This window comes from Durio zibethinus, chromosome 2 (assembly GCF_047325235.1).
Source record: "Durio zibethinus cultivar Kanyao isolate XHJ-2024 chromosome 2, ASM4732523v1, whole genome shotgun sequence".
Lineage (NCBI taxonomy): Eukaryota > Viridiplantae > Streptophyta > Magnoliopsida > Malvales > Malvaceae > Durio > Durio zibethinus.
Window position 1 is genome coordinate 35,798,302 of NC_143163.1, and position 14,805 is coordinate 35,813,106.

Here is a 14,805-nt window from a genome sequence, read left to right on the forward strand (position 1 = left end):
AACTTCTGTACTTCTACATTATTAATTAAAGAATCCTTCATAAATTTGTTTGTGTACAACTCAGCCAAAATAGTTTGACTATCTTGGAATTTTTAAAAACCTTATTACATTCATAAGTGTTATTATAAGTCTTTACTTGAAATGACTATAACCTTTTATCATAAGTTGCATAGATTACTCAAAGATATTATTTTGTAGCATACCTACCTCTTACAAAACTTCTATGGTTCTTAGCTTAAATGATATCCCTATTTGTCCTAATAGAAAGTAATGATATAACATGTTTAAATCATTTTGAATTCTTAAACAACATGCCTAACTCAATATAAAGTGTTTTTGTATTAGGATCATACATTGAAAACTTATTTCTTATCTTAGTAACATCATCAACCATTTTTGTATCATCATTAACAGGCTCACCATACTCATTAAAGTTACAATACTCACTCTGATATCCTTCATCAACATCACCAATATTGCTTGCAATTGGTGAGGTTAAATTTGGTTCCATTCTTTTGTTATTATCAACTCCATCCCCAACTATATTCACATCAATTGGTACTCCCTCATATACTCCATTTTTCATTCATTTATCTTTTTTAACATAACTTTAACTTAAATCTAGTAACAACTATTTCTTCATCAGTATTACCACTCAAATACTGAATTTGTACAAAGTAAGTATGATCTTTCCTTTATTGCTATTTTTATCACTTGCATCTTTAACTTGTATCCCAACTACATCTTCATTTCTTACCATTGTTGCTTCAACTATATCTTTATTTCCTATCCCTTCATTCTTTATTATCTCAGTTACATCTTGATTTTCTCAGTTACATCTTGATTTTCTACCCCTCCATTCCCTATTACCTTAGCTATATCTTCCACTTCATGTCCTATTAAGAGCTCAGAAGCTAAAACAACTTCATCTATGTCATGTACTATATACATATCAACTATACCATGATCTACCATATACCTAATCATATCAAGAGTGCTTCTATCATTATTTACTTATCATTAACCCATCAGCTAGTGTGTTTCTAGGTTTCAAATACAATATTTAACTAATATTCATATAGCCAACTTTTTTACAAAAGTCTAATAACTCAAAGTAAGATATCTTATTAGAATCAACTATCAAGTCCTTAATTATCTCATTTATATACATAAGATTAAGACCATCACCAACAAACATCCTAGCATAACGAAATTGTAAAATACAATAATCAAAACTTATTATGTAGAAGAAAGAAAATTTAATTCTATCACTATCTAATTTATTTACTATATAATATAATACTCATCCATCCTAAACATATTAAAATGAATATTATATTAATCAAATGAAGAAAACATAAATTCGAGCAATAAAGAACAGTAAAACAACAAAACCACAAAATGCCTAACTATGAAAAACAACATAACCATAAAATGCCCAAATATTATTTACCTCACACAAATTTAACAACAAAACAAAAAGAACTAACCTTCCAAATTTCTCTTTTCTGAAGCCCAATACAATTACAAATAAGTCTTTAACTTTGTAAACTCCACCATTGAACAACAAAGACTCTTTGACAAAACTCCAAAATTGACGATTGAAATTGAATTAACAATTAAAGCAGAAAAAAGATTTAAGGTTAACAATGAACCCTAAACTTAAATGTTGTCTAGGTGATTTAGGATAGAGAAGATTTGCTCTAGGTGATTTTGGTTTTTTTTTTCTTTTTGTTAATAACTTTTCTTCTATCATTCGTTTAATATATATTTGATTTATTTTTTTATTGAATACTTAAAGATAATAGCCAAATCAACATTAAAGTGTCAAATCAATTCCTTTTAATCTTTTTAGCATACTTATGGTCGTATCTTTCATAGCCAAGTTTTTGTTGAAAACAATCCTACATTGTTATAAATTAATAATATTTAATCCTTATTTGTATGAATTAAAACATTTAATCCTAAATTGAACAACCATCAAAATATTTAATCCTAAATTGAGCATTTAGTCTTATCTTAACAATAAGTTGATTTTATAAAAGATCAATTATTGATTTGGGAAACATTAGTTGATTTTAGTAATAAAATCCCAAGATTAAGTTTCCTTTAAAAAAAACTCTTATCACTTGTTAAGTTAGCCCCAATCCCAAATTAACATGGACAGTCACTAACTTGCCAAATCAAAAGCTATTATAAGCTAAATCTTAGAACTTTAAGATTACACTTTGGACAAATGGATATTATTATTATTAAAATTTGATTGGAATGATTCGTTTGAAATAATTAAAAATTAAGGTAGTATTTGGTTTCAGAAATCAAGCATTTTTTTTAAAATAAAAAATATGAATGAAAATATATTTAATAATTGAAAATGAAAACAAATTTTTAAAAGACAAATAAAAATGAGTTGAAATATGAAAAAAAAAATGTTTTCAATTATAAAAATAAGGATTTATTTTACTTTTTTCTTTATGTTTTGTAAGTTATCATATTGAACCCTTTTTAAAATCATTAATTCATAAATATGTGTTATATTTATACTTAAATGCCATTAATAATATTATTATTAATTTTTTCTTTATTTTACATTTTTTAAAAATAATTTTTATTTTTGTTTACCAAATACATTTTTTAGAAAACAAAAAATAGAAAATAAAAACTATTTCTAAGAAAATGAAAATAAAAAACAAAAGTAAAAAACAATTTCTCAAACCAAACAGAGCCCAAGTATCGAATCAAGAAACATAAGTTCATGTTGAATCAACATCAAATTTCAAAGATATGTTCATGTTGGATAGTGTCTTAAATCCATAAAACATTTGATTGAGATTTTTCAAAATTGGCTAGATATTGCTTAATGAAGAAAAAGACTTATAAGAAAAAAATTCTAAGAGAAAAAAGATTCTTGATAAGCAAATTAGTAGATAAGTAAATTAGTAGACTTATAAATAGTGGAAATATTTACAAGGTTAGGCAAGAGAGAAATATGTAAGAGAGTTATTAGGTATTTTTAGGTAGACACCTCATAGGATTAGAGGAGATTGAGAAAATCCTTGCAAGTATGTATGTTTAATTAGACTAGATGAGAATAAGTGGGATCCATAAAAGTATGGTAGGTCATATGAGTATCTTTTTGTTTAGATTGAAAATACTTTATAAAACTAGAAGAGAATGAAGCAGTATATAGTTATTGATTTTGAGAAAGTGTTTATTATTTTTTATGTGTTTGTAATTATTTACAACTAGTGGATATTTTTTTTCATCTATGAATGTAGTCCAATTAGGTTGAACTACGTTAAATTATTGTTTATTGTGTAGTTGATTGATTGTTTGATTATACTTCTATTAACTTAATGTTTAGTTGATTAAAAATTTTTTTATCTAACAACTGGTATCAAAACTATATTCGAAACTTGTGAATGGGATTTCAAATAGTTTGTTGAGTTAAAGGACTTGTAATTACTTCAACTGCAAGACTATTAAATTCTTTTCAAAGAAAATAACAATATTATGTGTGTTAAACCTTTTAAACACACATCCTTTGAAAAACCACACCATACGCAATGTAATGAAAAGCTTTAAAGATTTTAAGTTCTATTTTTTTCCTTAGAAAGATGGAAGGTTTAAAAGAATAACTTATGTTTGCATGACTTTATGGACAGAGTCCTTCAAATGGATTATAGCTTATGAGGATAAATCTTGAAATGGACTAGACGAAATGTATGGATGAGAGAGTGAAAGAACTCTCATTATTTTATGATAAAACTAGCTTTAACTTAGTACAATGCGTGGTAATAATTTTATTTTTATATTATTAATTTGTTATATTAATATTTATATATACTAAAAATTATTTATAAATTTATTTAAAAATATTTTTTGATAAATATTTAAAAATATTTTAATTTAAGTTTGAGAGTCTTAAATATAAGTTATATATTTTTCAATAAAAAACTATTTTATTTGTTGAGTAATAAGTAGTATAAATATGTATGTTTTTATTAATAAAATTACTCAATATTTAAAATTTCATTTATGACTTTTTATTAGTAAATTATCTAACAACCTCTATTCTTTTTCTTTTTTATACTTAACCTTTATTCAATATTTTAGTAATAATTAATATAGGTTATATATAAAAAAATTAATATAGGTTAGTGTTGGTGCGAAGCTCTGACCTGAGGGTATTCTTGTAAATGCAAAAAAAAAAAGAACAGTTAGAGGTAAAAGCAAAGAGTGTTTCCTATGTTTGTACTCCAATGTGCGAGTCAATGAAGATCAGATTGATAAAAAAGTAAGAAGAAAAGATAAAAGCGGTGGGATGAACCTACCTTCATGGTGCCTGAGTCATTATTTTTATTGGTAAGTTGAGAAGAAACCATAAAGGGACAATTAAGACAGGGTCAAGTTGAGGTGGCACTGACCATGTCAAGCCATTAGGTCAGCACCAATGACAAAGATACCCTTGGTTGTCTGCTGAAGTCTTTGAGAGGAAAAAAAATACCATTATAACCTTTTTACCATCAAATGTTCCTAACACTATGTCCGTCTATTAGGTGGTATGAGTATCAGATCGACTAATTTATTATCAACGTCTCCAATGTAGGACAAATTGGCTGGGTGAACAGATTCATAGCTTGGTTCATCGAAGGCCGACATTTTAGAGGCATGTCAGTTTTGGATGATGACTAGCTTTAAGTCACAATTTAACTTGGCATTATCCAATCTCACATGTATGTTTTGGATTGAGTACATAATCGATTTAAAAGTTACTAAAATGATAATTGTCAAGGCTAATTCAAGATTAGTTTTTTTGACTGAGCTCTTTTGGTCAAGCTGAGCTCTTTTAGCCAAACTAATTACTTTGGTCGAGATGACCCAACCAAGCCTTTATAAAAGTAATTTACCGAGATAAACTTTTTAATCGAAGTAGTTGAGATGAGCTCTTTTGGTAAAGTTGAGCTCTTTTGGCTAAGCTAATCACTTTGGCTGAGATGGTCTATTCAAACCTTTATATAAGCAATTTACCAAGATGAGCTCTTTTGATCAAGGTAAGCCCGAGCTTTTTGACCGAGCTATTTTGTCGAATTGAGCTTTTATAAAGGTATTTTGTAGATCTAAGGTCTTTTAGCCAAGCTAAGTCTAAGCTTTTTGACCTAGTTGTTTTGTTGAATTAGGCCTTTATGAAAGCATTTTATAGATTTGAGCTCTTTTAGTCAAGCTGAGTTCGAGCTCTTTTACCAAACTATTTTATCTTATTAGGCCTTTATGAAGGCATTTTGTATATCTAAGCTCTTTTAATCAAACTGAGCCTGAGCTCTTTGGTTGAGTTGTTTTCTCGAATTAGGCTTTTATGAAGGTATTTTGTAGATCCTAGCTCTTTTAGTTAAGCTGAGTCTGAGCTTTTTAGTCAAGCTGTTATGTCGAATTAGACCTTTATAAAGATATTTTGTAGATCCGATATCTTTTGGTTTAGCTGAGTTCAAGTTCTTTAGCTAAGCTATTTTGTCGAATTGGACCTTTATAAAAGCTTTTTATAGATCTAAACTATTTTATCAAGTTGAGTCTGAGCTCTTTGATCGAGCTGTTTTGTTGAATTTGGCCTTTATGAAGGTATTTTGTAGATTTGAGCTATTTTAAATGAGCTGAGTCCAAGCTCTTAAGTCGAGTTGTTTTGTCAAATTAGGCATTTATGAATGCATTTTTTAGAACCAAACTCTTTTAGTGAAGTTGAGTCCGAGCTCTTTAGCCGAGCTGTTTTGTCGAATTAAGCATTTATAAAGGCATTTTGTAGATCCAAGGTCTTTTGGACGAACTGTGTCCAAGCTCTTTGGTTGAGCTATTTTATCAAGTTGAGCCTTCATGAAGGCATTTTGTAGATCCGAGCTCTTTTGGTTGAGCTGAGTTGTCAAATTGGACTTTCATGAAGGCATTTAGTAAATTCGAGCTCTTTTGGTTGCGCTGAGTTTGAACTTTTTCATCGAGCTATTTTATCGAATTAGACCTTTATAAAGGCATATTGTATATTTGAACTCTTTTGGCTGAGCTCTTTCTCCTTCCTCTAAGGTTCTTTTTCTTATTGGCATTGTTTTGTGCTCAATTAATACAAGAGTCCTTACCTAACGAGCCAAATGTTGGTGTCGAGCTCCAACCTAAAGGTATTCTTGTGAATCCAAAAGAAAATAACGATTAGAGGCAAAGGTAGGAGGTATTCTCTGTGTTTGCACTCCGACACACAAATCAAAAAAGATCAAGTTAGCAAAAAAATAGGAAGCAGTGAGAGAGACGGATGAAAATGCCTTCATAGTGCTTGAATCATGATATTTATAAGTAAGCTGAATTCCAAAAAAATGTTTGTTATTCACGCGCCTAACAAAATAATTATTTTAAGCATTTTATATATGGTTATTTTTAATCAAAAAATAAATAAATTATTCACAAAATCATATTGCTTCATTAATGTTGTTTGATGTAATTGCTTAGCTGGTCTGTCCGTTGTGGTACGGGGTGTTAATGTCTCCAACGCCCAACCTCTTCCACTGTTTCTCTCTTAAATATAAAAAAAATCGAATTAAATTTTGGAAAGCGTGGAAGTTGGATTAAATAATAGGGGGTAAGATTTTATACTAGTATTTGTTTTTCCGAAAATTAAATTCGTAAAGTTACGCACATACGTGGGAGGCGAGAAGTGGCTGAGCAATATCAATCTGAGAAGTATCAGTCGGAGAGGATTGCTGCCTAGACAAAGACTCTAGTCTATAAAAGGGCACCGGCCAATGCAAATATGCATTGCACCGAAAACTACCTCTTCTTGAAAGCTAGATCTTGCTATAATCAAGAGATATCTTGGAGTAAAATAATGGCGTCATCGGTTCTGGCTGGTAAGCTTGAGACTGATGTAGAGATCAAGGCTTCTCCCCAACAGTTTCATGATATGTTGAGCAACAAACCGCACCACGTTCACCATACTTGCAACGACAAGATACAAGGATGTGATTTACATGAGGGTGATTGGGGGACCGTCGGTTCCATTGTCTGCTGGAGTTATGTGCATGGTATATCATTATAAACCAAGAAATCTTTCATTCTTTTGGCTTGCTTTCTTTTCCTTTATTTATCTTCAGTATTATCTGCGTCTTTTTCTAATTTTCTTTAACAATGAAAAAAAAATTAATACACATGTACTTGAGAGTAGAAAATTTTCTTTGAAATAACAAAAAATTCGTTTGTTCGGAATGGATAATACATAGATGGAAAGGCTAAAACAGCAAAGGAGTTAGTTGAAGCGATAGACGCTGAGAAAAACTCCATCACTTTCAGAGTGGTTGAAGGAGATCTGATGAAGGAGTACAAGAGCTTTTTAATCACAATTCAAGCTTCACCCAAGAGCGGGGTTCAGGGAAGTGTAGTGCACTGGACTATGGAATACGAAAAGCTGCACGAGGGCATTTCACATCCAGAGACACTGCTCCAATTTGCAGTCGATGTCTCCAAAGACATCGACTCTTACCTCACCCAAGCAAATTAATTATGAAATCCCATGTTGAATTGTGTGCTGTTACTGCTGCTGCTACTACTACTACTACTACTAGTACTGATCTAAGAATAAAATTGACAGCTTTCCTCTCAGTTCTAGTCTGAATATTTGTATGTTGGAATCGATCTACTGTCAAGAGAGGAAACTTTGTATGTTCTTGTATGTTTGTTGTTTTGTGTATGGAATTGAATGTATTTTGCGCTTCTATTTGCGTGATATATATGTCTGATTTCATAATTTCTTATTTTCTATGTACTTTTTTGTGGTATTTTTGTTTTTTTCCTGGGCGATAGTGTATTTGAGAATCGATGCTCCTTGACGTTTAAACAAAAATTTAAACCAAAATTAAACTAATCTCCGTCCTAAAATTACTGTCTCTTACTGATTTTTTTTATTAAACTAACCCAACTTTAATTATTATTTTTTATAAAATTAAAATTTTATAAATAAATTTTATAAATTTTGAATTTTAAAATTTTAATTTAAATTTAAATTTGTGAAATATATGTTTTAAAATATTAATTTATATAATATTTTAAAAAATAAAGATTTGGGTATTTTTTTAACTTTATTTATTTATTTTTTTTAGTATTCTTGCATGATTAAATTTTAAAAAAATAAAAATATAAAAGGTAAAATATAAAATAAATTTTAAAAATAAATATTAATTATCTAATTATGGAATTTATAGAAATTTTAAATGGTAAGTTTTTATAAAATTTTTAGGTGAGAAATTTTATTTAAATTTATCCCAAATGGTAGAATAATTTAGATAAAGTTTTAATAACAATAATTAATTTTTTTTTCAAAACAAAAAGAAGAAAAAAAATAAAATAATAATAAAAAATAAAAATTTGGGTTAAAATATTTGATAATTATCCAAATATGAGATTTTTAGGAATTTCTAATGATAAATTCCTAATAAATCTCTATGTGAGAAATTTTCTTTAAATTTGTCTCAAATTGTGAAATAATTTAGATAAAATTTCAATAAAAATAATTGCCATATTATTATTTTTTTCAAGAAAGAAAAAAAATTTTCTAAATAAGCCCAAATGGTAGAAAATTTAGAAATTTCAAAAAAAAAAAGAAAATATTTTTAAATTGACCCAAATGGTGAAAAATTTAGAGATAAAAAAAAGGAAATTTCTAAATATGTCCAAATGTTAAAAAATTTAGAAATTCAAAAGGAGAAAATATTTCTAATTTAGCTCAAATGGTGGAATAATTAGATATATTTTCAACAAAAAAATAAAATCAACAAAAATATTTTCGATGACGGAGCCTCTTCAAGATATCAAATGGGATTATTGAATACTCTTGAGGTGATGAAGTATGTTTTAAGAGTTTTATCAGATTGATGGAGAATCTTAAAAATTATTTTTTAATATTTAATATAAAAATTTGAAACCATTAGACTCAAAACCTTAGGATAAATTTAAAATAATATGGTATCACCATTTGGATGGGCGTGTGAGGGTGCTATAACTTTTTCACATGTAACCGAACTCTCAAACTCTGTTTTGGTTTGTAGATCCAAACATATTCTTTTTAGGGACCCTTGTCAAGGTTAGAAACTCTTTAAGAGGATAGATTTTTTAAGTGACCAATCACACCTAGTAAAAAGATTGGTGACAACTCCATCAATTTGTTAAGTCTAGCTATAGATTTACGGATCTATATGTTATGACAAATACCACCCTCATGTACGCACACCACAACTTGAGTAATAAAATCCTTACTCTTGCCTTAAACTTTCTGTTGTTCTTTTCTTAGCCTTTTTTCAGGCACTTGCTGTGTCCTTTTGTTTTGTAGCATACTGGGCGGTCAAAGCCCGTAGTTTAGAGTGTCCGTGCACCATTTCTTGTGTTAGGTTGATCTAAGATGCAAAAAAATCAATCCCTATGTCCTAGAGCTCTGTGAGCCTGGAGCTTAAGTCTTGGCTCATGACAAGTGATATCAAAGCCTGGTTCGAAAAAGCATTCTGAGTAGGCCATAAAGTTTGATACCAAGTGGTATCAATGCCTGCCTCGAGGGAGCTAGGAGTAAGTGGTAGAACCAAATACCAAAGGGTATCAAAGCCTAGATCAGACCAGAAATGGTGACTAGAGCCTTGATTCGGAGTGTGCAACAAATCTCTATTCATGACAAGAGGAGCCATAATTGGCTAAGGAGCTAGAGTTGGCATCAATGCAGGTTGGGGGACTTGCATGCGAGCATCTTGGTGTGGTGTACGAGCATAGTAGTGAGTTCTGCAAACATCCTACTATACTTACGGATATTCTACTGTGTGGTACAAGCGGTTTGCCGCATGGTGCAGGAATCCTGTAAGGGCTACTATGCTCATGTGCTGGTGAAACGCTCATTCTTTATCCATACATTCTTCAAATGTAGGATTGGAGGTGTTACAATCTCCCTACCTTTAAAGCTTAACATTATTGTCAAGCCGAGTTCAACCATGAGACCAAAATCATACCAGATGTCAGGATTTTAGAGGTACGATATAGTACTTAGTTTCACCGACTGGTGATCATTTTGATACTATTTGTGAAGACCCACTCCCAACCTGCTAGGTATTATTTGCTTTGATCCGAATGTCTCATGATTTTATCATACAAAATGTGACTTACAAGTTTTAGGTTTAAATCTCAACTTATATATTATATCATATTCACATATTCTTCCAATGTAGGATTGAGGATGTTACAATCTCTCCACCTTTAAAGCTTGATATTTATGTCAAGTTGAGTCAACTACAAGACCAAAATCACACCAAACGTTGAGATTTTAAAAGTAGTTCCCCACCGTATAACACTTAATGACTCTCACAATGTAGCACTTAGTTTTCGCTGACTGATCTCTCCAATACCATATGTGAAGACTTACATCTAACTTGCGAGGTATTATCCATTTTGATATGAAAGTTTTACAGTTTTATCCCATAAAAAGTACCTCACAAGTTTTAAGTTTAAGTCTCAATTTATATATCATACAATATCCACACATTCTTTCAATGTGAGATTAGAAGCGTTATAATAAGTTCTAGAAGGTAGTGAGAAGGTTAAAAGGATAGGCATTTGTTTATGTAATACCACGAAGAGCATGGAGAGCTTATATACATATGATCTAGGTGAAGAAACAGGAGACTCTACAACTCGGAATGATGCACAAAGGAGCAGCTAATAAGACAGATTAAAGATGTAGTAAGGCTAAGACTAATAGGAGTGAAGAATATGGCATTGGATTATGTAAATCAAATACTGTATGATAGATGGGAGTTGAGTAAAGATATGTTTGTATAGTACTTATTGGACACTATTGTGATTGCTTGTAGCAATTTTACTGCTTCTTCGATAATAAATACATTACTTTTCCCAAAAAAATTATTCAAATGTACTCCATGTAAAAGTATAAAATTGATTGAATTTTTAGTGTTTAATATATTTTTCAAATCATGTTATTTAATTTTGTAAAGAATTACATTTTTAAGTTTCTAAATACAAGAAAAAAGAAGCAAAATAACAATCAAATAGAGCTTTTTTTGAACCACCACATGAAGAGCTTTTTGTTACGAGTATATGGAAAGTGTATATTAATATACCTGCTAGTTTATTAAAACTATATTTTGAAAAATAAAATAAAATTCATGTTTTTTTTTTTTTCAGAAAAAGAAAGTTACTTGATGGATGAGTAGTTTTGTTTTGTTTTTTTTTTAATTAGTGTAAAAAAGTTTGTTTTAGTTTAAAAGATCGCTAGTTTTATATTAGTAAAACAAAAAATGTGTTTTTTTAAGTGAAAAGGCATATACATCTCAACTTTTATAATAGTATTGTAAATTCGTTTTGCTTTAAAAAAATTTATAACCTCATATTAACTTGTAACACCAAACTTACCATTATATATTAATATCAACAGGGTTTTGATTTACCGGTAAAAAAGAGTTTCTAAAATCTTAAGATATTAGATTCAAGTCATAATGTGTGTGTGTGTTTGATTCAATTTTAAGTTAGATTTTTTTAGTTATATTCTAGTGTGGTGATTAATTATTCAGTGATTTTTATATATGAATCATAATAAACTGAATAAGAATAAATATTATTATGTTTGTGACACGTTCATTTATTCAATAAAAATTTTTTACATTATGATTAAGTTTGATTCATTTACATTAAAATTCAGGTTCAATTTAAGATTAATTCATTTAAATTAAAACAAACTCGTTCATAAATATTAAATAAATATATTTATAAATATTTACATATATATATAAACTAATAACTAATGAATTGCCTTTTTTAGACCAATGACTTGGGTTACAGTGAATTGGGCATACCTATTATAAAGAGTTTCTTTCTCTACCTTGGCTTTTCAAACTATGTGGGATAAAAATATTATTAGTAAAAGTCTTTACAACTTGTTTGTTGTGCATTTTAGGTGATTAAAAATTATATTTATAATAATATTTTATAAAACATTATGAAATATTTTTAATATATGTTATATGTACCTTTTAATGTATTAATATTAAATTGTAATTAAAATCTTGTTAAAAATATTTAATCATAAAGTATTCATCTTTTAATAAAAGAAAAAAATAAATAAATATTTATTAAATTTATTCACAAATGTTAAATTAATTTATTCATGAGTATAAACGAATGAAATAAATTATCATTTGTGTTTAGTTTGTTTATTAAATAAATATTAAAATATTATTCAAAATTATCTATTAAATTTAATAAATAATATAAATTAATAAAAATCAAATATTTTTACGAATAATTTATCAAAATTATATTTGTTTACACTCTTATTTTTCTTATATTTGTAATTTCATAAAAAAAAATTATATATTAATAACTGCTTATAATTATTATTATGTCTTATGTCCAAATAAGTAACACGCCAACAATATCTACCAATGATTAAATTAATATGCTCTGAGATCTCAACTACTAGTTTCCTAATGGGACAATTACGCATGTTAATTATTTTGTTGAAAATATCAAAATTTTCTTGTTAATTACCATTATACCCTGAATGGTTGTTCAATCTAATAAACGCAGTTAAGGTTCCATATTATTTATTTTAAAATAAAATATTAAACTTTCGATTTTAATAATTAAAAATATATTTTATAACAACCTTAATTTAAAGGAAAAGTTCAATGTGCAAAATAATTCTCCCGAATTACAACCAATGAAGAGCCATCAATTTCTCTAATTTGAGGAAAAATAGGACGGATGGGGTACAAGAAAGATTTGAAGAAAAATAGGACGGATGGGGTACAAGAAAGATTTTAATATAAAACTACATGTATAGTAGAAATTTTAATATAATCAAATAATCTTTAATATACATCAAGTAAAAGAAAGAAATAATAGATATATTAACAATAAACAAAAAATCAATATAAAATTGGATGAAATGTACAATAAAATTGTTTGAAACTCCTTACCATTAAAATAATTCTAAATCAACAATATTAATTTTTATTATTAAATAAATTTAATATTCTACTGATAAATCAAGTAACGATTTTTTTTACTACTAATATTTATAAAAAAAAAATACAAGTTGATTCAGGTCCACAAAAATATACTTCATTAATTAACACTAACCATATATTGAAATGCTAAGTCACGAAGAATATTTCACAAAGAATCGAAGGAGATCATACAAAGAATTAGGGCGAACTGATAAAATTTATAGGTAAAGTGATTAAATTGACATCACTGACAAATTAGAAAAACCGCATCAACACTTCATTGAACGAACTGTTATGCATAAAATGGCAATTTCATTGGATTTAAATAAGTAAACAACGTATAAATTAACTCAAAATTTAATTTAATTTATTGATATAATTATTTTTAAAGAATGATATTTAACAGATTTGAAATTCAAATTTTAATACTTGTAATATAATTTTTTTATATCAAATTTTGACTTATTTTGTAAAAAATTGGTAAATGAATTGCATATCTTAGAAAAAACTTAATTAATCGCCAACTCTAGGAGCCTAAAGTAGCAATCACGTACATCAACTCAATAGTTTCATCAATTACAATTATGAATGAGCTTCCAAGTACCAAGCATAGGTTTGTTATATTCTACTAAGCATATTTGTCCTGATTTCCACAGTACTAATGCTAGTCTATAAAATGGAACACATCAGAATTCATTCTCCATTCTCTTGTAATACATTTGGGTTCAATCACCCATTGGAGTTATGTTCACGGTAAGTCAAACCAACCAGGAAATTACATCTGCATAGCTACCAAGATTATCCTTGTTTCTGCCTATCGTTTTCAGCTTTTTAGTACTCCCTCTTGATACATCTTATTTTATTTGGTTGATTGTTTTTGTCTCTTTCACTTAATAATCTTAAAGCTAAATATTTAATTTGAGATTAAATATTTAAATAGTTATTCAATTTAAAATTAAATATTTTAATTTATACAAATAAAGTTTAAATGTTATTAACTTATAATAATATAAAATTTTTCAACAAAAACTTGGTTGTGAAAAATACACGCTAGTAGGTTTAAAAACCCTTATAGATGAAAATAATATGGAATTAAGGCCTTGTTTGGTTTAAGAAAATATTTTTAATTTTTAATTTTTTTTCTAAAAATTATATTTGGTAAAAGAAAATAAAAATTAATTTTTAAAAATAAAAAATAGGAAATAAATAAATATTCAATAAATTACTACTAATTATATCTAATTATAAATATAATATATATTTATTAATTAATACCATTAAAAAAATGTTCAAATAAGGTAATTTGCAAAACAGAAGGAAAAAAGTAAGTACATTCATTGTTTTCTCAATTGAAAACATCTTTTTTTTTCCTATTTCAACCCATTTTTATTTTTGTTTTCTAAAAATTTATTTTTATTTTTTAATTACTAAATATATTTTCACTCATATTTTTCATTTTTCAAAGAAATGAAAACAGAAAAAGACTATATTTTTTGAAATCAAACACTACCTAGTTTTCCACGTGGAATGAAAGATAGAAAGGCTCTTGCCTTTTTTCTATAAGCCTATTTCATTTCCCTTCTTCTTTATCTTTTCTATTCAAAACTTAGGGTTATGAATTGCAAGTCTACAATCACTTTCATTTCTTCTTGTTTTTCAACATAAAACGTTAAAAAATTTATTTTCAAAGTAGAATCTGAACACAATGTCTACTTCAAATATAAGTTCATTGAATAGTGTAAATTCAAGATTAATAAAAATTTTGGATTTTTCTCAT

The 14,805-nt window shown here is 27.7% G+C and overlaps 1 protein-coding gene across 1 annotated transcript; it reads left to right on the forward strand.

The window, feature by feature from the left end:
* The first annotated feature begins 6,725 nt into the window (after window positions 1-6,725).
* LOC111318056 (MLP-like protein 43) lies at window positions 6,726-7,777 on the forward strand. Its single transcript, XM_089754094.1, has 2 exons — window positions 6,726-7,058; window positions 7,254-7,777. The coding sequence occupies exons 1-2, from the start codon at window positions 6,788-6,790 to the stop codon at window positions 7,529-7,531; spliced, it is 549 nt and encodes a 182-aa protein (XP_089610220.1). The 5' UTR covers window positions 6,726-6,787; the 3' UTR covers window positions 7,532-7,777.
* Window positions 7,778-14,805: the final 7,028 nt, after the last annotated feature.

Bases quoted from the DNA above. Each gene is read 5' to 3' on its own strand.
- LOC111318056 (XM_089754094.1), top strand. From the start codon at position 6,788: ATGCATTGCACCGAAAACTACCTCTTCTTGAAAGCTAGATCTTGCTAT. The intron at 7,059-7,253 runs GTATATCATTAT...GATAATACATAG, and splicing joins CTGCTGGAGTTATGTGCATG to ATGGAAAGGCTAAAACAGCA.